The sequence below is a fragment of the Pygocentrus nattereri genome, chromosome 16 (assembly GCF_015220715.1).
Source record: "Pygocentrus nattereri isolate fPygNat1 chromosome 16, fPygNat1.pri, whole genome shotgun sequence".
Lineage (NCBI taxonomy): Eukaryota > Metazoa > Chordata > Actinopteri > Characiformes > Serrasalmidae > Pygocentrus > Pygocentrus nattereri.
The window spans coordinates 25438219-25459015 of NC_051226.1; the positions used below are offsets into that span (position 1 = coordinate 25438219).

Sequence of the window (20797 nt, forward strand, 5' to 3'; positions counted from 1 at the left end):
GAGGTCAAACGTTTCCTGCAAGTCTTCACCAGGTTTGCACACCACTGTAGCTGGTATTTTGGCCCATTCCTCTGCAGATCTCCTCTAGAGCAGTGATGTTTGGGTCTGTCGCTGGGCAACATGGACTTTTAACTCCCTCCACAAATTTTCTATGGGGTCGAGGTCTGGAGACTGGCTAGGCCACTCCAGGACCTTGAAATGCTTTCATGGAGCCTTCTTTGCCCCGAGCGGTGTGTTTGGGATCATTGTCATGCTGGAAGACCCAGCCATGTTCCATCTTCAATGCTCTCACTGATGGAAGGAGGTTTTGGCTTAAAATCTCACGATACATGGGCCCCGTTCATTCTTCCCTTAACACGGATCAGTCGTTCCTGTCCCCTTTGCAGAAAAACAGCTCAAAGCCTGATGATTCCACCCCCGTGCTTCACAGTAGGTTTGGTGTTCTTGGGAAGCAACTCAGCATTCCTCTTCCTCCAAAAACGACGAGTTGGGTTTTTTATCAAAAAGTTCTATTTTGGTTTCATCTGACCACATGATATTCTCCCAATCCTCTTCTGGATCATCCATATGCTCTCTGGCAAACTTCAGATGGGCCTGGACATGTACTGGTTTAAGGAGGGGGACACGCCTGGCACTGCAGGATTTGAGTCCCTCTCAGCGTAGTGTGTTACTAATGGTAGCCTTTGTTACTTTGGTCCCAGCTCTCAGCAGGTCATTCATTCGGTCCCCTCCGTGTAGTTCTGGGATTTTTGTTCACCGTTCTCATGATCATTTTGACTCCACAGGATGAGATCTTGCGTGGACCCCAGATCGAGGGAGATTATCAATGGTCTTGGATGTCTTCCATTTTCTTACAATTGCTCCCACAGTTGATTTATTCACACCAACCTGCTTGCCTATTGTAGATTCACTCTTCCCAGCCTGGTGCATGTCTACAATTTTCTTCCTGGTGTCCTTCGACAGCTCTTTGGTCTTGGACATGGTCAAGTTTGGAGTCTGACTGTTTGAGCCTGTGGACTGGTGTCTTTTATACAGATAACGAGGTCAAACAGGTGCCATTAATGCAGGTAACGAGTGGAGGACAGAAGAGCTTCTTAAAGAAGAAGTTACAGGACTGTGAGAGCCAGAAATCTTGCTTGTTTGTGGGTGACCAAATACTTATTTTACTTAATTTACAAATAAATTCTTTAAAAATCCTACAATGTGATTTCCTGGATTTTTTTTCTCATATTGTCTCTCATAGTTGAAGTGTACCTATGATGAAAATTGCAGATCCCACTGTATCTCAAATAGTACTGGGTGCATGAAACATTGTTTGGATTTTATGAGATGAAAAAAACAAGGCCCAGGGCTTCCTCACTACGGTGAAAGCACATTCTTTGTCAAAGTCTTCCTGCACTGGTTCACAACAGCAACCGCAGCTCCCCAACAGAGTAAGTACAGAAGCCAGAAATAGTGCTACCTGGTTTTCAGAGGAGTCATTCTGAGCCAACCTCCACCAGTGGACAGAGTTTAACTGCAGCCACTGGCCATCAATAATTCAGCCGGTACCAATGAATCAGAACACCGCTTTCTCCCCATGACCCAGAAAAAGTTACCACAGACAGAAAGAGAGAAAGAGACAGAGGGGGACATATGCAATGATGCCATGGGCTAATCAACTCTCCTTTTTAAAAAGGCCCCCTCAACCAACTGAGGTTAAAAGAGCGTGCTTCCTGCACTTTTGTCACTCTCTGAAATGCTTATTTCCTGTCATAGAAGAATGTCATGCATGATCCCCCACCTGCCTTTCAATGATGACCCCAGCCTGCTGAATAAGAGCAAAGGGTGACCACAAAACAAACAGCATGAAGCTAATCCCCACACAGACAATTAACTCACAAGGAAATTAGAGGGTTTAGAAATAATGAACTGCAAAGGCTTTTCATGTTATCTTGTTCTCTAATCCCAATTCACAAGAGTTACATCACATCAGAACACATAAAATCTTGTCAACCCTGTATCTAAGACAGAGTTCAAAGCATACATCAAAATGGCCAATGAATTGGGTCAGACTGACGACACAGACATCACTAACGCGCACCCACACACACACACACACACACAAAGATGTCAGCCATGCCCCTATCTTAGTATGCCCCCTTGTGTTAGTGTGACTTCTAACAGGCAATTAGATGTTCTTCAGGTCAGTGGACCTTGTTTCTTCTCTAAAACTCTAAAGAAATGTATATTTACTTATTGCACTAGTTATACCTAAAGTTCAACCTTCTAATATCTTCATTGTTCATTCATCTTTTCATTTCATTTCACCTTCAATATATATTTTTTGATACTGCGTTCAAATGACCGCACTGTGAACATTGTAAAGTCCCTTTCTTTCAATATTAGGACTGGCCCTTGAGAGTACACATCGATTAGCTCAAAGACAAGCTGTTGTTGCCATGGTGATCTCCCTGCTTGGGGCTCTATGAGGAGTGAAACAATGAAACAGTGTTATTTTTAATCAAAACCAAAAACGCAACAGCCTGCTTGTTGGTCAGTGTAACAGCTTTCCTCTTATTCAAACCTTGGCACAAGAAACCAGGCTCTGAATTCACCAACCACTTCAGGAGTAGGACAGCTGATCTAGAATCGGTTTTGTGTGATCATAACAAACAGAAATCTGCTCTGCGTTAGGGCCTCTCTCTCAGGACTACTTTGGAACATCTCAGCTCAGATTTGTAGTCTGATTGGAAGTGGCTTGCTAGGCTTCTCAATAATACTTGCAGTGAAGCAGAGGGATTCCTGCTTCCATCCATGACAGGGCACTGAGGATAAGCTTCACTCAAGTGTCCTTTCCTCCAATCACTGCCACTGTGGCCTTGAGCAACACACTTCACTTAACCTGAAGTTGCTCCAGGACTTGTGCAGCATGGCATCCCTGTGTCCCCTCCGCACATCCAGGAAGAAAACATGATGCACACAGTAGGCCTCAAAACAAATATTCTGCCTGCATCATCTCAGTGTAAAGTAGTGAAATGTTAAGCTCATCTGGGAACAAAGTACAGCACACTCATTGCCTGCTTTATTAGAAACATTTAAAGAAGCGTGAAGAATCCTTTTTTGGCAAATGTTGATTTAAAAATGGATTTTGTCCTTCTTTGCAACATTCAGAAAAAAGGAATTATCATTAGACTTATTGGGCACAGTGAAAATGACTTCATATAAAATGATGAATGTTTGAATTTTTGGGAGTTTTTACATACATCAGTGTCACTGCTAGGTTGAGAGTTGTCTACCACCCAAAAATATCCAGCCAGGAATGGCTCTGTGGTTAAAACCTGACCACTGATGCATGGCAACAGATGGGCCACAGTCTCTGACTGTACACCAAGAAGGTGGACCTAAATAAGAGGCGCTTCTTAGTTGGAAAGAAACAGATTACTCAAACATATTACATGCATTAAAAAAAGAGGACACAAGGATGGAAAGAGGCAAACATTTTGCAGTAGTCATGGACCCTCACAGAGCAGGTACTATTTGGGTGGTGGATCATTCTCAGCACTGCAGTAACACTGATGTGGTGGTGGTGTGTTGTTGTGTGTTGTGCTGGTACGAGTGGATCAGGCACAGCAGTGCTGCTGGAGTTTTTAAACACGGTGTCCACTCACTGTCCACTCTATTAGACACACCTGCATTGGTGGTCCACCCTACTGATGTAAAGCCAGAGACGATAGCTCATCTCTTGCTGCACAGTATGAGCTAATTATCCTCTAGTCCTTCATCAGTGGTCGCAGGACGCTGCCCACTGGACGCTGTTGGCTGGATATTTTTGGTTAATGGACTATTCTCAGTCCAGCAGTGACACTGAGGGGTCTCCAGCAGCACTGCTGTTTCTGATCCTCTCATACCAGTGCTACACACACTAACACACCATCAGTGTTACTGCAGTGCTGAGAATAATTCACCACCCAAATAGCACCTGCTCTGTGAGGGTCCATGGGGGTCCTGACCACTGAAGAACAGGGTAAAAGGGGGCTAACAAAGTATGTAGAGAAACAGATGGACTACATTCTGTAACTGTAGAACTATAAAGTGCACCTAAACAGTAAGTGGAGCTGATAAAATGGAAAATGAGCGTAGAAACAAGGAGGTGGTCATAATGTTATGCCTGACCTGTGTATAAACTGTAAATACAAATGAAAGTTTTTGGTTCTACAATAACAAAATCAACTGTGTCACGATTGGCCCCTCCCAGTCCTGTCCATGTGTTAGTGTTTTGGTTTAGCCCATGTGCATTTTTGTTTTGGTTTTTCCAGTCCGGCCCCCTCGTTTCAAGTCTCCACCCATCATTGTTTTCACCTGTCCCTCGTTACCCTTTGTCATTTAAGCCCTGTGTTTGCCGGTCTTTGTCTGTTGTATCGGTCTTTGTCCTTGCTCTGTTGGATGTTTGCTTTGTTTGTATACCTGTTTATAGTTTGTATGTCATGTCTGCCCCACGTTCTATTTGTATTGGCTCTATGACCCTGGACTGTGATGACCCTGATTTTGGATTTGCCCTCAATAAAAGTCGCTTACCTCCACACATGCGTCCGCTACCTCGCTCTGCGTTACAAACTGCTTTTTCAGGCTTAGATGGCTATGAGTTCTTTTTCTGGCAAGGTCAGCAGAGGACAAGGATAGAGGCATTTCATGTTTAAATCAAACATCTAGACTTCTTTTGGACTTTTAACAAGGAAGGGTTTTTTGCAAGGAGTGTCGCATGAAAATAAAATACTCTGGAATACTATATACTTAGCTTCACAAAGCTACCTTGCAATTCTGAGAGAGCTACAAAAATAACACAATCCACTCCCTACCTCATGTGCAAAGGCCTGCATCCACACAACGCTGTGGAAAACAAAGGCTTTTGTTACGTGCTTCAAACACTGGAACCTAGGTATGTGACTCAGTCGCAGTGTTTCTTTTACCGACACAGCTGTATCAAAGCTCTACAGAGAAGGAAAGTTTAAAGTTGAGGAATCTTTCTTCAGCAAAAACGACTGCATTAACTTGCGTGGATGTCAAAGCCAGTGGATTCCTATATGACTATTGCATTGCCTCACAGAGGACTGGTGACTGCTGCGTCATGCTCTCCAAGCTAGAGCAGTACATGAAAGTACTGGGGCAAACGTTGTAAACCTCCTGCTAAACGTAAAACGAAAACACAGGATCGCTGGCAAAAACTTGGTTTTATTTGCAAAAAATGTTATATATCACAGTATATGTTATTGCAATATGTATAAAATCTCAATAACATTGTATTGGGACTAAAGTATCGTGATAGTATCGTGATATTGTTGGGCCTTTGGCAATTCCCACTCCTACTAACTAATTGCACGATTTAGTAAAATGTTGCAAAATAAAATTAATTAAAGAGGAATGTCAGAAGTGGTCCACTGAGCCAACATCATTTTCAGGTGCCACTAAATTTTAGAATGAAGACCGTAATGTTATTGAAATATGACTCACTTCATGCATTTCATAACACAAAACTACAATACTCAGACCAATGAAAGTTATGGCTCAGCATGATTAGTGTCGAATCCAGCCATACAGAAGCAAAATGCAGCTAAACTAACACTATTCAGCTGTACAAAATCACTATACTGACCATATGAATGCCAGCATACAACAAAAACTCAGACTACAGGAATGTGTATGCATTTCATCGTTTGGGTTACAGTGTGCCACGGGTCCTAAGAAAAGAACAAAAATGAAAGGACAATGGTGAGTAATGTTTGTTTATTTGAGCTTTAGCTGTTTGATCAGTTAGGAACTGCTAATTTGGTCACTTTAGACATGTACTTTAACAGTAGAGTAGCACACACAAAAGACAGACAATTAACTTGTTAACTGCAGTTATTTATAAGGCAGTTATTCGTCACCTAAAATATGATCGTTACAGGCCTAGCTGATCGATGGTCAATGGTCTATTGTCCAACTACTATGTAAAAACTGGCCAATACATCAGTTGCAGTCCACAAGACACCAACACTATGTGAAGTCCCTACTGTGATATAAAACATTTTTGGTGAGAGGCTAAACAGAAGGAGAATTAAATGAAATATCGGTTCCTGTCCTATTAGGTGACAAGATAAGTGTGCACTTTACTAGCCTAATGCTATTCTATCTCATATTAACTGGAGGTTCCTTTGTTCTTATGTATTTGTTTATTTGGATCCATTTCCAGGCTCTGACGTTTAGATCTGGTCCAACGCAAGAAAATTTGAGGAAATTACACATAAACGTTCGACCTTTACAAATTACATTAACCGTCCTCTTCTAGTAAAACTAATTCAGCTTGAAAAGGGCTTAAAACATCATTGGAAACTCCACGTACCTCAATACTAAACAGTAAACAGTGTGAACTCTTAACAACAGCTCTCATCTTCTGCTCCTTACAGTCACGAAAACCACTTGTTCTCTCTTGAAGACCAACTGGCATGTTGTGAACTGCCCTCTCGAGAAGCACATGCATCTCTGAACAGCAGACAGAAAATCCATGGCTCGATTAGCATCATAGGCTTGTTTCCTGTTTAGCGGATGATGCACAGTCTACGCGGCGAGATGGATAAGCACACACGTTAATCTAATTTATCTTCAAGGCAGAGTGGCATTTACGAGTGCTGCTGGAAGTCACACTGAGTGTGAAGTCCTCACCGGAACCAAACACAAAAGGGCAATTTTCCATAAGGGAGGTCATTACAATGCTGAAAGCACAAACTAAAGGGTTGATTGTGCATGGTTGGTGGAACCTGGCATTTTCAGCCTTAAAGGGATAGTTTGTCAAAAAATCTAATTTAATCTAACACAAGTTCCCAAAATGTAGTCAGTTAGTCAAGACATGTTCAGCATCCAAAGTTTGTTACTTTACACTGGAGCTGGACATTCTGTTGTTTAAAAAACATTGACAGAAGTACGAACAAAATGTCAGATTCCTGATTGTTGCTGCTACTGTTTAAATCTATGTGATGTACTTTTGTCCACTGTTATAGATACAGTGTGAGAAACTGTAAGCAAGTAAATATGAGCTTACGTAATGCTTTGCTGGTTTGAGGCAAGCTTGTGATGATTCATGTATGCAGTTCACACAGTTTTAATTGGTGGAAAATAACGCTGCTGTCGGAAGAAAACCTTGAATCTCCAAAATGGTAACTTTACAAGAGAAGGAAAAAACCTACTTTGCTTTCAATGTAAGTCAATGGAACCAGAATTTTTCCCATGTCATTTTGGGTAATTTCTTTTAGGCCATTCATCATAAAATTTACAAACAACGTAAAGAGTAACAGATGCTTTCAAATTATATCAAAAACTGAAAAATGCCAAAAATGGAGATACGAGGTTTTCTTCCGACAGCGACGAATGTCAAAACTTGAAACATTAACCAAACATTGGGTGGCTGTGGTTCTTCAGAACTGAATTATTCTTTTTTTACTTAACTATACCTTAATAAGAATGTAAAGGACATGTTTTGTATGTTTTACTGTAGGACTCAAAGGCAAATTAATTCTAATTATTTTTGGCCTATATGAAATACAATCCATTTACCCTACTTGCTATACACACATATTGCTCATTTGTGCCTACAATGAAAAAACAAATCCATGATAAACATAAAGTCAGTCTGGAGCCAACAAACAACAGATGGTATCATTCTTTGAAGAGACTGTAATAACTCCAGTAGAGCTGAGCAGTGTCCACTTATTTTATACCTTCAAACTGTCTTCAAACATTACCCAGTATACCATATTACCTTAGGGGTCTAGTTATTTGCTGACTGGTTCTGTTTATGTTGCAATTGCTAAATGTTAAATAGTGCTGCTAGAAAACTAGAAAAGAGAGAGCAAGCTGTAGTACAGGTAGCACGAAAACAGCTCTGTTCCATCACAGACCAGGTTTGATTGTGACTCAGTAAATCACCACTGACAGAATTTTAGATGATAATGATTAAAATCTGAGTGAAGTTGAGCAGCTGGTGTTGAAGGGAGACAAAGCCGAAATAAACCTGTTCAGTTGCGACTGGATCTGTAGCCTCACAGATAACTTCACATTAGTTCTGCGACTTCAGTCAGTGCCACAAAAGTCTTTAAAGGAAGTTTGTCCAATTGATGGTTCCAGTATTTCCAGTCATACAAGACAAGACACTTAGTTTTTAAACAAGGAGAGGCCTATAAATCCCAAAAACATACTTAAAATCACTAGTAAAATCAGATAAAACAGCATAAACACTGCACTGTTTAGCTAAAACAATGCACAAAAACATGTTTTTTCAGCTTATTCTTGCTATGCATGTTCATATTTCCACAACTAAGGGGACTTGCAGCCTAACCAGAAGGCTGGTTGACCCGTAAACGTAGACAGCAAAAAGTCAGGGCTGAGAGAGAAAAGGAGAGTTGCTGTAGACGGAGCCGAAATCGAACCTGTTCTGTGGTGTTTGGAACTGTATCCTGCTAGCAACCAAGTCAAAAGTGCCACACACCAGAGTACAGACTAACTCAGCAGTCAGAAACATGTGGCTCCACAGCAGAATTAGATTGTTAGGTCAAAATAAAATAATCCTCCTTTGTTCTAAAATTAAAGCTCTGCTGATCATTTTAACATAGTTTTAACAAAAAAAAACAATCTTTAATGCTGGAGTTGTATAACGTATAACTGCTAATTCGCCTTTTAACCCTGAAGGCTGGCGTGCCGACTGCTGGTCACCACAGCAACGACAACAATCTTGTCTAACTAGTAGCTAACGTAAAGGCAAAGAGAGAGACTTAAGACAAACATTGAACATTTGGAACTGAATGGACTTATTTGCAGTGCCGCTGGTTTCCTGTTAAGTTTAATCTGCAATGAGAAACTCAAAAAGTTGCAAAGCTGAAGTTTATTGTTCAAATTTTCAGATTACACCTTAAATTTTGCATAATTACAACCTGGTGCCACAGGCACCACTTAAGGTGGAATGGGAAAATTTGAACAAGAAGCTGGTGAATGAGAAGCTGGCATCAGCATCATAAAAAGTCAAATTGTGAGAGACATTTTACAAAAACTATTCTACTTTTGTTGAAAATGTTCCTGCCAGAGATGCGAGAAAAGCAGCTATAGCTGAGCTAAAGCTTAAAGCAGAGCAAAGTAACTCTGTGTTTTTCGTTTCTACTATGTTTCTTAGCCAATACTAGGACATCAGCACATACTGAGATGTTTTTACAACCAAAATGGTAAAATGGATATAAAATGTTGTGGCTCCCAAGATGGTTTGATTTTTACTGAAAGGACAAGATGGCTCTTCTTAACATTTGGGATGCCAACTCCTGATCTAACTGATGCTCAGATGACATGTTTAGATGATAAGAACTCATACATGAGTCTTAAGTGATGTTGTTGGAGTGACAGCCAAAATCCTGCATTAGCATTAGCTTCTCTAATGCTCTCCAAAGAGCGCTGTCCTGGGACATACAAAACTCAGACATTTCCATACATTCATACAGATTCAAAACAAGCTCACAAACACACATTTTCAGTGGTTTGTAGTGTAGTTAGCTGTCATGCACTTTTTAGATATTCCCTGGTTCTGATTTGGTAGCACATCAGGTGGAAGTCATAAAGTTTGCAGAAAACACCTGAGCACTGTGCAGAGAGAAGGTTCTATGCTATTCTCCACATTTCCCCAGTGACATGTGCTTTAGCTAATTACATACCTGCACATTATACTGTATACAATCGTTTCTGCTGTGCTTTGTTGTAGAAAGCAACAAATGGGACTAGTTTCTGTACAGTTGAAGTTTTCCTCTGTGATTGTAAAATGACAAACCAATCTGTAAATTCAATCTAAACAACATTAACCTGAAAATGTATAATGAAAAATGCAAAAACATCAATTACCTCAACCTGAACAATTCAAAAACAACACATTCTTTCACCTCTTAAAAACACAGAACTAGTGACAAAGCCACTGGTATAAAGAACTATAAGCTTAAGCTTGACAGACAGCTTAACGGCCAACAGTGAAGTAACAGAGGGCAGAGGCAGAAGATAGTAAGACCACTAATGACCACCATTAATGGGTAGTGTTCCTCTTACAGGAAGCTGCTGGGTCAGTGCAACAAGAGAACTTGTGGTTAAATACTCAATAGCTCTTCTATGACTGCCTTGTGAAAGACTGAAAACAGACAGATGCTAACAATGGCCGAGGAGCTATTTACAAGTATCAAAACACCTGAAAGGCATTTGAACAGGCCAATAAATGTTTAACAAAAACCATGATAAAACTGACAGCACAGCGAATACCAGAGCCTGCTGACTCTGGCTGTGTTTCTGTAGGATTACAGTGAGTGAATTTAATTATCACAAGAATCTCAAATGAAGACCATCTGTATTAGGTTCTTAAAGGAGAAGGGTCTGCATAGATTGTTTATGCAGTGTGTTTCTGTGTGAGATTGGAAGAGAGAGACTCTACCACCCACCCCCCCCCCCGACCCACCTGAAAAAAACACAAAGTAAGCGACTTCATCCTTGAGGTATTTAATACTGCATGGACTTCCCATCAGGAGAATGTGGCTGCAAAAGTCAAAAAACTCGCCGATAGGCATTTGTGCTGAGGGCGTGCTGACATCTGGGAACTATCGGCTCAGTCAAGGCAGTTCGTGCAGGGGAGAGAAAGTGTCTGATTTTCCATCCTGCCTCTGGCATAGGTGGAAAATCCCACCCAGAAAGCAGTGACAATGTTATATGCAATAATGTTATTTAAGAAAACAACATAAAGGAATGTGCTTTTCTGTAAAACAGGCAATGTACTTTAAATTAACCGTTGTCTGTGAGATTACATAGTAATTGCGAGCATGTTGAAAGAGTGTTCAAAGAGATCTCAAAACTTGTGATGTGTGACATTAATGTGCAAAAACCTTTCGCCTGACTTATTTCAAGCTTTACAGGGTGACTTGAACCAGCGCACACACACCTGCAAACTCAATAATACTTCTTCTTTCAATTTCAACAAAAGGAAAAAAAAACAACCTACTGACAGAGTCCTTCTTCCCTTAGTTACTTTTGTTATATCGGTCAAACTTTCAGCACATACCATCTGGTAGCATCTGTGGTACTTGTGCTAGAATAAAAGTTCAGTCATACAGAAGCACAGAAAAGTGTACATCTGAAAACACTAGTATTTTGCCAGGACTGCGATTAGCTCAGAAATGTGTCAATCATTGTTTTGCAAACAATCAACTGGAGTCATTCATCGAGTAAATCACCCATTGCTTTGGGAAACCGCATTGGTGTCTGCGACAAAATCTCATATCGGTTGTGCCTTACTTCATACTACATTTCAGCAAAACAGAGCCAAAGGTAGCCATGTGACACATCCCTGAGAAGGACTCCCCAGTTGGGTCACATGTCCCAGTAGAAAGGCAGCAGTGGAAAGAAAGCTCCGGCAACAGACTTCTCGTTTTCACAAGATGAGCAAATGCACACATGGTCTGGGATCACATGACAGAGGAGGTCAAGTTGCACAACTTCTGGCTTTTCTAATGCCGAGGCCTCAGACTTTGTGGAGACGGATGTAGCCATAGCTGTCTCCTCTCCACCTTAGAGAACCATGGGAAGATCAGGTACCCTGCAAGGTCAGGTATTGATCAACCCACGTTCAAGACTTTAACCTGACCTACAATCAGAGCTAGAGCAGTTACTGTCCAACCCTCCTAGCTGAGGCCACCAACTACACTTCATACTTTATAGAGCTGCTTGTGTAACTGCAGTAGACAACAAGTCAACAGTTATAGGTTTAAAGGCACCATAAGGAGGATTAAGAAAAGAGTGGACAACTTCCAGGACACTCACCCTCCCATTCCTCCAAAGCCCCTCACTGCAGAGGAGGCTGCCGTGCACCATGGCAACTGAAGAGGCTAGGTAAACAGCATGGAGCACACACCAATAAGAACATGAGTTAAACTCCACACAGTCAGGTGTGCAACACAATTCGTTTACATAATGTGTTATGTTTCCTGAAGCCGCTCATTAAAGCTATTGAGCTTGACCAAGCATGGGCGGGCAGAGACAGTGCACAGGGATGGGGGCTGCTTGTAGCATGTGCGCGAGCAGTGCTTGACACTCCGTCAGACAGTCGTTCTGGCTCTGATTGGTTATTTTCATACGGTCACAGTGGTTTCATGCAAATGGTATTAGGTAAGTAAGTGGAGACATAGGAGCCTGATTTCTTCACAGATTATCTGTCTCACGTACTTCTGCCACGACAGTGACAGTTTTAGCAAATATGACAAAAAGTTATTTTATACAGTAAACTGCACCGGAGCAAGCCATATGGCAAAAAAATACATCATTATTAGTGATTCGCAATTTTTTTAAATTCACCATCACATACTGCACTACATCATTAACAGCACCAACTGTTCTATCTTAGACTCTCACAACTGTCGGGGTTCAAAATGCAATTTAAGGACAATAGAGCATAAGCTCTGACACAGCTCTGACACACATTCTTTTTTAATGAAACACGCAGTCCTCCTGATACTCATGCTAGGTTAATGCTAGGCTAGAAACGATTTCTGCGATGTAATTATCACAATTACATATCATTATACTGTACCACCCAACCATATACACATAACAGAAAGTCAAAAGTCAGACTAAGAGTATAAGCAGGCTCCAATCACTATTCTCCTGCATCAAAGGAGAACGTCACTCAATTTCAGATTCTGAAAGCACTCCTTCTAACCTTTGCCAATGCTCCACAACAAATATCACGGCGGCTACTTTGTTATTCTCCAAATCCCAGAGCGCTGCTTTAGAGCAATTCAGAATTGGATGCCCTTGTTACTTTTTCAGGCACATCAACATGACTCCTTCTAAAAATGTACAGGCACAACTCTAAATGAAATATAAACCAGCAATACTACAATCTTTACATTCTGCAATGCTTAGTTTATGTTTTTATCTCAATACCCGAGTCCACACTCACTTTCTCAACTGATCGCAGGGAACCAGTTTTCTGAGAAGATACTTAGACCATGCTCTTAAAAATAAAAGTTCCTAATGGTTCTTGGCCTAAAGTTCCTGAAAAATTGTAACTGGTTTTAGCAATAATTTTATATGGACGTTCTTTACATTATGATTCTTCACACATCTCATTCACAACAGTGGATCTTTTAAATGGAAGGAACACACTATGATTTTGAATTTCAGGGGATCAAATATAGTTCTCCTGTATTTAGGTTTAATTAGTAGCCATTTTTGTTGTTGCTGTTGTTGTTACCAGTATAAAGTACTGTTCAAATGTGATTAATTTCGGTTGGGAAGGTGCAGTAATGTTATTACTCTTAAGGTTTATTTGAACAGAACTAGCTTTACATGAGGAGGTGAGGTAATGCAGTTTTACCAGGGTCTCCGTTTTACCTTAGTCCCATTAAAATCCACTTGGATCAATGGACTGTGTACTCTCACACCAGTAAAGATTCTGATGCCTTTTACCTGCTATAAAATGAGCAGTAAAAATATCCCCAGGTTATATTAATAACATTGCGGCTTAAAGTATTGCGGCTTAAAGAAGTATCTATATGTGTTCTCGGTGGTTCTAATCAAGCCCATATGTAAGGCCTTTCCCATGTGCATATCAGTAAAACTTAGCAATTACGTTAAAAAGTTAGATTTTATGTGGTGATGTTGACTGCTGGCTGAGAATTCCCAAGCTAATGATAATATTAATGACACAGAGCACTCACTTAAGACAGCAAGACAGGTGGTTAGGAGAAACGGAAATGGCTACATTAAATGTTTTGACATGTATTTGACACTTTTCCAGACTGAAAAAAGCACTTAAATTGAGTAGCTACTCCCATGACTGTGATTTGTACCGAGATTTCTTATCCTGTGCATATTGGTCAAAAACATTTTAGCCTTCCAGTGGTAAATGTCACTAACTTTTGGACATGTTCACTGTGAGGTGTACTCACTTGTGTTGCCAGCTATTTATACATTAATGGCTGTGTGTTGAGTTATTTTCAGAAGAGAGTAAATCTATACTGCTATACAAGCTGTACACTGACTACTTTAAGTTTTATCCAAGTTTCATTTCTATAATGCTGTCCCATAAAAAGATATAACATTTGCCAAAATGTGAGGGGTGTACTCACTTTTGTGATACTGTATATCACAATACTATAAAACATTTTCATGATATACAATATAAATCTCAATATTTAGTTTTTTTGAGGGTTGATAGGTTTTTACTTCTAAATCAATTAATTTTCACTTTTGAGTTTTTGATTCTGTTTAACGTGTATTTATATACTATGCTGAATTAAATCCAATTAAACAGGACTCATTAAGCGCTCTTTATAATGAAGCCTGCAGTAGGTTAGGGTTCTGTAAGCACTGACGATAAACACAATATGTTTAGAAAAGCATAGTATAATGATTGTATCCTTCACAATGCAATAACATATTGTCATATTGCCCATGCGTGGTTATGAGCATGATCAGATAACTGATACGAATAATTGCAGACACTGGACCAATATTTCAAACCGATAACTGATGATGTACTGATGATACTCCAGAAGAGCAAAATGTTTAGGTGGAGCTGGGCTGCCGTGCTAAGACATCTGCATTTTAACAACTGTACTGCAAACCAGTAGAAATCAGATACATTTCCCTGTAAGGCTAATCCAGGTAGTGCACTCCTATTAACGCCAATGCTACTGACACACTGTTGTGTATGGAACTTTTTTGCCGTGACAACAACGCATAAATCCCCATCACTGCATCCTGGATCCTGTGCAGCTATATCATAAACATTACAAACATCCTGTGGTAATATACTTCACAGCCATAAACATGGAAAGCTTCCCAGCTGAACAGTCCTCTTTGTTTCTGAGAGCAAGCTGTCTATTAAGGTGAAAATGTCTCTGGGCCTCATTCATTAGACTAAATACTGCGCTAATCAATCTATCATAAACGATGATTCAAAGCAGCTTCATTCATTTCATTTTATTTCTTTGGCAGCTTGTAGGTAACTGTAGCTAGACTGTGACCAAGGCTGAGTAAGTAACTGGCCACTGGTTAATAACCAGCATAGACGCAATATTACAGTGGTGAACAGCAAATGAAGTATTTATAAGGTGCCTTAAAAAAAATCATGAGACAAAACGTCACTCGTACTACAAAGACATAAAAGCTCTCTGTTCATCACCATGACGACCCGGCCTCAGCCTGGCATGGGGACCAAAGTGTCTGTCTGCTTGCAGAAGTCAAACGCTGCATAATGCAGAATGGACCGGGGCTCGGATTTCGCCTCATACACACCCAAAAACACTATGCACTACTAGGCCTGAGTGAGGCCAGCCTTGGTGAGGAACAACATAAAAAAAATTGGGAGATATTCTGAACTGACACATTAGTCAGTGCCAACTTCACCCAGCTAGCACACGCTCTAAACTCCATCAGACGAGTGAAATGTTCATAAAAAAATGAAAGAAAGCTAATGTAGGGATTGTCCACTGTGTGTCTGGTAACATCCTCAGAAAAGGAACCAGGCCTAGCATTAGCAACTAATAGAACTACCAACCATAGAACTTGCAGAATTACCATTGTGCTCCACTCTGAATATCTAACTCATTGCATACAAGTACATTTTTCTCCCTGCGACGTGTCATGGTGGTGTTACCTTTCCAAAACACCTGCAGTCACTGGTGATATACTAGGCCTAATTACCATTCCCTTGGGATTAATTGTGGTGCTAAATGAAGAAAGCAGTTAGGAGAATTTGGCCATCATTAAGATTACACATTCTCAAATCTGAGTACTTGAACTGGTTTTAACTTATGGATCATTTAACTATCACCTTTATACAGACATCTGGCATAATGTAGTGTGTCTGCACTGCAGGGTTTCTGGATTCCAAAGAAATCACCAAGGATATTTCATGCTGAAAAACAAGCCAAAGTTGTCATAACGGCTGATTCACAACAGAGTACAGACTGTGTCCAGTCAAATATTTCCACACAGTCCAAGACATCCACATAGATGTTTTTTTTTTTGGGACATGATTTGCGAACTGTGGACCGTTGCCAGTTTCTGATATTTTTTGATACATATCTGCTGATGCATGAACATTATATAGAAAACGGTTCTTGAATCTACCTGAATTAGCCCTACAGAGAAATATAACAACCCTAGTCATGGAGATCTACCCTATTTCCAACCACAACTAGCCATACCTGCTCCAGCTAATTAACTTCTACAGAAGGCCCTGGTTGGCCGAATCAGATGCATTGTTTTAGATAAGGAGGGGGCAGCACGTTAGATTCAGGTTGCAACTAAACCCACGAAAGCAGGAGGAGGGTTGCTGACCACTGCTATAGTGTAACAAATACAATACAATGAATAACATGTAAATTGTTGCATAGTAGACTAACATCACCTAAACATTTTGCTATTTGGGAGCACAATAAATGCATTATCAAATACTGGTATGAAATATCATTCAAATCGGAATATCCATCCAATGCCACCAATTTTGACAGCAATTATTTAAATATAACATAAGATTAAGACAAAAGTAACAGAGCCCCCTACTTATCATCAGTGTCACCACTCTGCAGTTTCAGTTTCTGTTTCCCAAGCACTGTAGGCAGCTGTGCTAACGTTATTCCTATTTATAAACAGCCCAGACACTCAACTGTCTCCTCATTATTCACCACCATCAATGTAACATGAATATTTTATTTGACAACTTTTCAACAACACTGACACATGCAAGTAATAAGATGGGCCATGGAGATTGTGTCTGCTGTGTCTGGGATTTCTGAAACGCAGAAGTAGAAAAGATAAACATCTCAGAAGTGAAACCACTGTTTTACAATACAGAAAAATGTAACGTCAACCTGCCAGTAATGAACTATGCGGTCTGTCACAAGTTGTCTAAAAACAATAGAAACAAGCAGTTAAAACAGAAGTTAGGACACCACTGGGGTAGTTTTAAAGTTAGGACAGAATTTAGGTAATTTAGTGAAGTTAGGATGTTTCTGTAAGACTGTTTTTCTCTAATAGTTTCTGTCCTAATTTCAGTCCAAACTGAAGTTGTCATGGTGATTAAACAGATAAGATTTCATAGTTAAGATGTTCCTGTAACACAGCGCCAGGTCTGTTTTGTTTTTCAGAATTTAGGAAGTGGCATTTGGTGTGTCGAAAGTTAGATTTAGATATTTAATTTTAATTACAAATTAAAATGAAATTCTGAACATTTACACCACGCTTTGCACCTGTAGTCCCTCAGCTACAGGTACCTCTCACAGGTAAAGTACTCCAGATGTTAGAAGGCCTGAACCAAGATGGATTCACTGTGTGAGATAAGTACATATTTTACACTAAACACAAAAGTATGGTCCTTCAGGGTTTTTTAATAAAGAAAAAGGGTCTAGCTGGAACCATAAGACACATGACGAACCACTTCTACTGTAACGGCCGAAGAGCCCCAAAAACGGTTCTTCTATTATTCCAAGATTGACGTCGTAACAACATAAGAACCCTTTTTGATGATACATAGAACCATATACAACACATTCTCCATCAATCTGAGGAATTACTTCACCAGGCGAAGAGCCATGTGAGCAGGCAAACGGCTCTACATAGAACTCACGGCTCTGAACAGAACCAGTGTCTTTAAGAACCCTTAAAGAACCATCTTTTTTAATCACAGAGAAAAACCTCTTTTGGATTTTATTTATTTATTTAATACAGAACCATATACTACATATTCTCCATGAATCTGAAGAACCATTTCACCATGCAAAGACCCACTGGAGCATGAAACGGTTCTACACAGCACTCAGGACTCTAAGCAGAACCAATGTCTTTACTAAAGAACCCTCGAAGAACAGTCTTGTGTACGCAGACGTTAACTTACCTTGATTCACTCGAGCAACCATGCCGTCTCCTTTGTGTCCTACCAAGCCCATCACCCCACCCCCCACCCACCCTCGCCACCCCCCCCCCCAAAACATTGCATTTAACATCTGTATCTACACACTCCGGAAATATCATGTGAGGGGTAAAAGACAGAGAGCGGGGAGGGGGGGTGGTGTTTGGAGGCTAATAAGTTTCCAACATTTTGTTACAACTATTTTGAAGTTGAATATGACAGAATGCACGTCCTGGAACGGGAACCCCGAACATAAACAGAGACATTTGACTCCTGACTACAATGCAAGTTGTGAATAACGGCGTTCCGGTGGCAGCCGTTCAAGGGACTGGGGGCAGAGGAGCGTGTATACGATAAGACGCTATCAGCAAAGCGTTACCGGCGTCGAGTCCACAAAGTTGTCTTAATTAACTTGACTGGAAGGCTGACTGTTGTACCACAACGCCCCCCACCCGCCCCGACCCCCCCAAAAAAGTAAACCATGTACCCGAGCTGCATCGACAACCTTCAACCGTTCAACCGTGGCCTGTGCAGTAGTGCAGGTACGTTAGACACCAACTGCTGCAGATGGAGAAGAGCCCGGCATGTTCTGCATTCCGGTGCGAAAACAGTGACCCACATTTTTTTTAAAGAAAAGCGTTAGCAGAAGCGACTAAGCTAGCCAGCTAGCTAGCAAACCCTGTACGGTTTGGGGGCTGCTTAGCGAGCTAAGTTAGCAGGAGGCACAGCGCGGCGGTCGCTCCAACGGTCACAAACATTTCGAATTTGAAAAAAAATAAATAAAAAAATCATCACGCAGTTTTTTGTAAGCGGAGAAGGCGACGGTAAAAACCCGCCGCGCTGTCGAGCTGCACTAACGAGGGCAGCGGGCGAAGGACCGAGCGAGCCAGCGCGGCGCACAACGGAGAAAAAAGGAACCAAATGAACGAGTTAAAACGCAGACGTGTGTGTATGTCGCCCGTATGCATGTGGAACTTGTTTCCTACCTCCGGTTCCGTCAGAGTTCTCGTTTAAACTGCCCGAAGAATCATGGTGACTGCCCACACAGCCACCCATGGATGTTTCACTGCGCTCGCCCCCCGCACAGTCTCGCCTGTTTTGTTTCCCCCCTTTCCTCAGCTCCGCTCTCTCGGTATAGGCATTAGGAGAGGGCGCGGGCATCAGCTGGGCGGAGAGGCGGGGTGGAGACAGCCCAGGCTCCTCCACATCTTCACAAGGTGACCGAGCCGCTCTCAGGAAGAAAAGAAAGAAGAGAACGGAAGATGGAAGGGCCTGCGTCGAAATGCGAGCTGTGCCTCTTTCTTTCTTTTCTTAACACAGGATTTCCGCGAGTGAGGCATCAGTGCAGCCTACAGAGAACCAGAACTGCTGTTGGACCCCCTTTCGTTGGATGAACTACTTTCTGAGGAATTTGAAACCCTTTCTAACTTGTAATCTTTACAGAGCCCTGCTGGTGACATCCCTTCTTGCAGAGCCCTGCTGGTGATATCCTGTATAAATGAAAGGCGTGGGAACGAGATCCTAATGCATGTCCATGACTTAGTAAGGCGTGATCTCATTTCCCATAACTTACTAAGTCGTTGCCACGACTTCTCATTTCTGCACCTTATGAAGTCGTGGCCATGCATTAGGACCACACATTATTTTTATTTATGCGCCATGTCACCAGCAGGGCTCTATACCCTTCTTACTAAAAACGAGCCGTAAGGTGTTGCGACGGTATCTTAATGTGTGGCCATGGCTTAGTAGGATGTAATAACCAGATAGTAAGTTGTAGCCATGACTTAGTAAGGCATGTGAATGAGATAATTAAGCCTTCGCCTTAATTAAGTCTTCGCTTCAACTTAATGAGGAGTAGGGACGATGATAATTAGGTTGGGCCATGCTTTAGGAAGATGTACGGCCAAGATCAGTGCGTTAATATGCACTTAATAATCTTATAGCTGCAGAAAATCCGATTTTGTCAACATGCTTATATGCGCTTGGGTAACATAACGGGAAAACTCCAGGTGTACTCGAGTCAGGCATCAGATTTCTACGTTAGACTTGTAGAGTAAGAAGTGGCGGAAACTCAAACGTCATGCCACAGCTTTTCACTTTACCAGAAAATAAGAGTATGCATCATGTAGACATCCGATAACAGCCATAATCTGATCTAAAAAACTGGAGCATGCTGTTTACATGACCACTTGAATAGACAGACAGATGAATACCAAAAAAACCACTCGTCAGAGTCAACACGTAGTAAGGCGTAGGAACGAGGTAATTAAGTTGGCCACAACTTACTAAGCTTGAGAAGCAAGACAATTAAGTCACAACTTACTAAGGCTTAGGACCAAGACCATTAAGTCATGGCCACAACTTATCAAGGCATAGGGACAAGATAATTAAGTCACAGCCACGACTTAGTAAGGCATGGGACCTAGATAATAAAGTAATAGCCATGACTTAGTAAAGGAGGGGAACAAGATAACTGAGTAGTAGCCATGACTTAGTAAGGCATAGGGACAAGATAATTAAGTCATAGCCATGTCTTAGAAAAGCCTAGCAATGATATTATTAAGTCATACGCATTACCTTAGTAAGACAGGAAAAAGACAATTAAGCCAGGGTCACAACTTCGTAAGTCATAGATGTGAGATCATTAAGTCATAGCTATGCCTTATTAGCGTGTAGGAAGAAGATAATTAAGCTGGGGCGCCCACTTAGTAAGATGCAGGAATGAGATAATTAAGTCAAAGCCATGACTTCATAAGGTGTAGGAACATGATCATTAAGAAATGGTAACGACTTCCTACGCTGTTGCCACAACTTAATTAATCTCATTCCCATACCTTATTAAGTGTGGTCACACAT

General features: G+C 41.1%; 1 protein-coding gene across 1 annotated transcript in view; it reads right to left on the reverse strand.

The window, feature by feature from the left end:
* The window catches only part of ubtd2 (ubiquitin domain containing 2), a 37630-nt gene extending 18046 nt beyond the window's left edge, over nt 1-19584 (reverse strand). Inside the window, exon 1 of the mRNA XM_017705153.2 lies at nt 18928-19584. Coding sequence (XP_017560642.1) covers nt 18928-19102 — 175 coding nt within the window. The 5' untranslated portion in view covers nt 19103-19584. The remainder of the gene's footprint in view (nt 1-18927) is intronic.
* Between the last annotated feature and the right edge of the window lie 1213 nt (nt 19585-20797).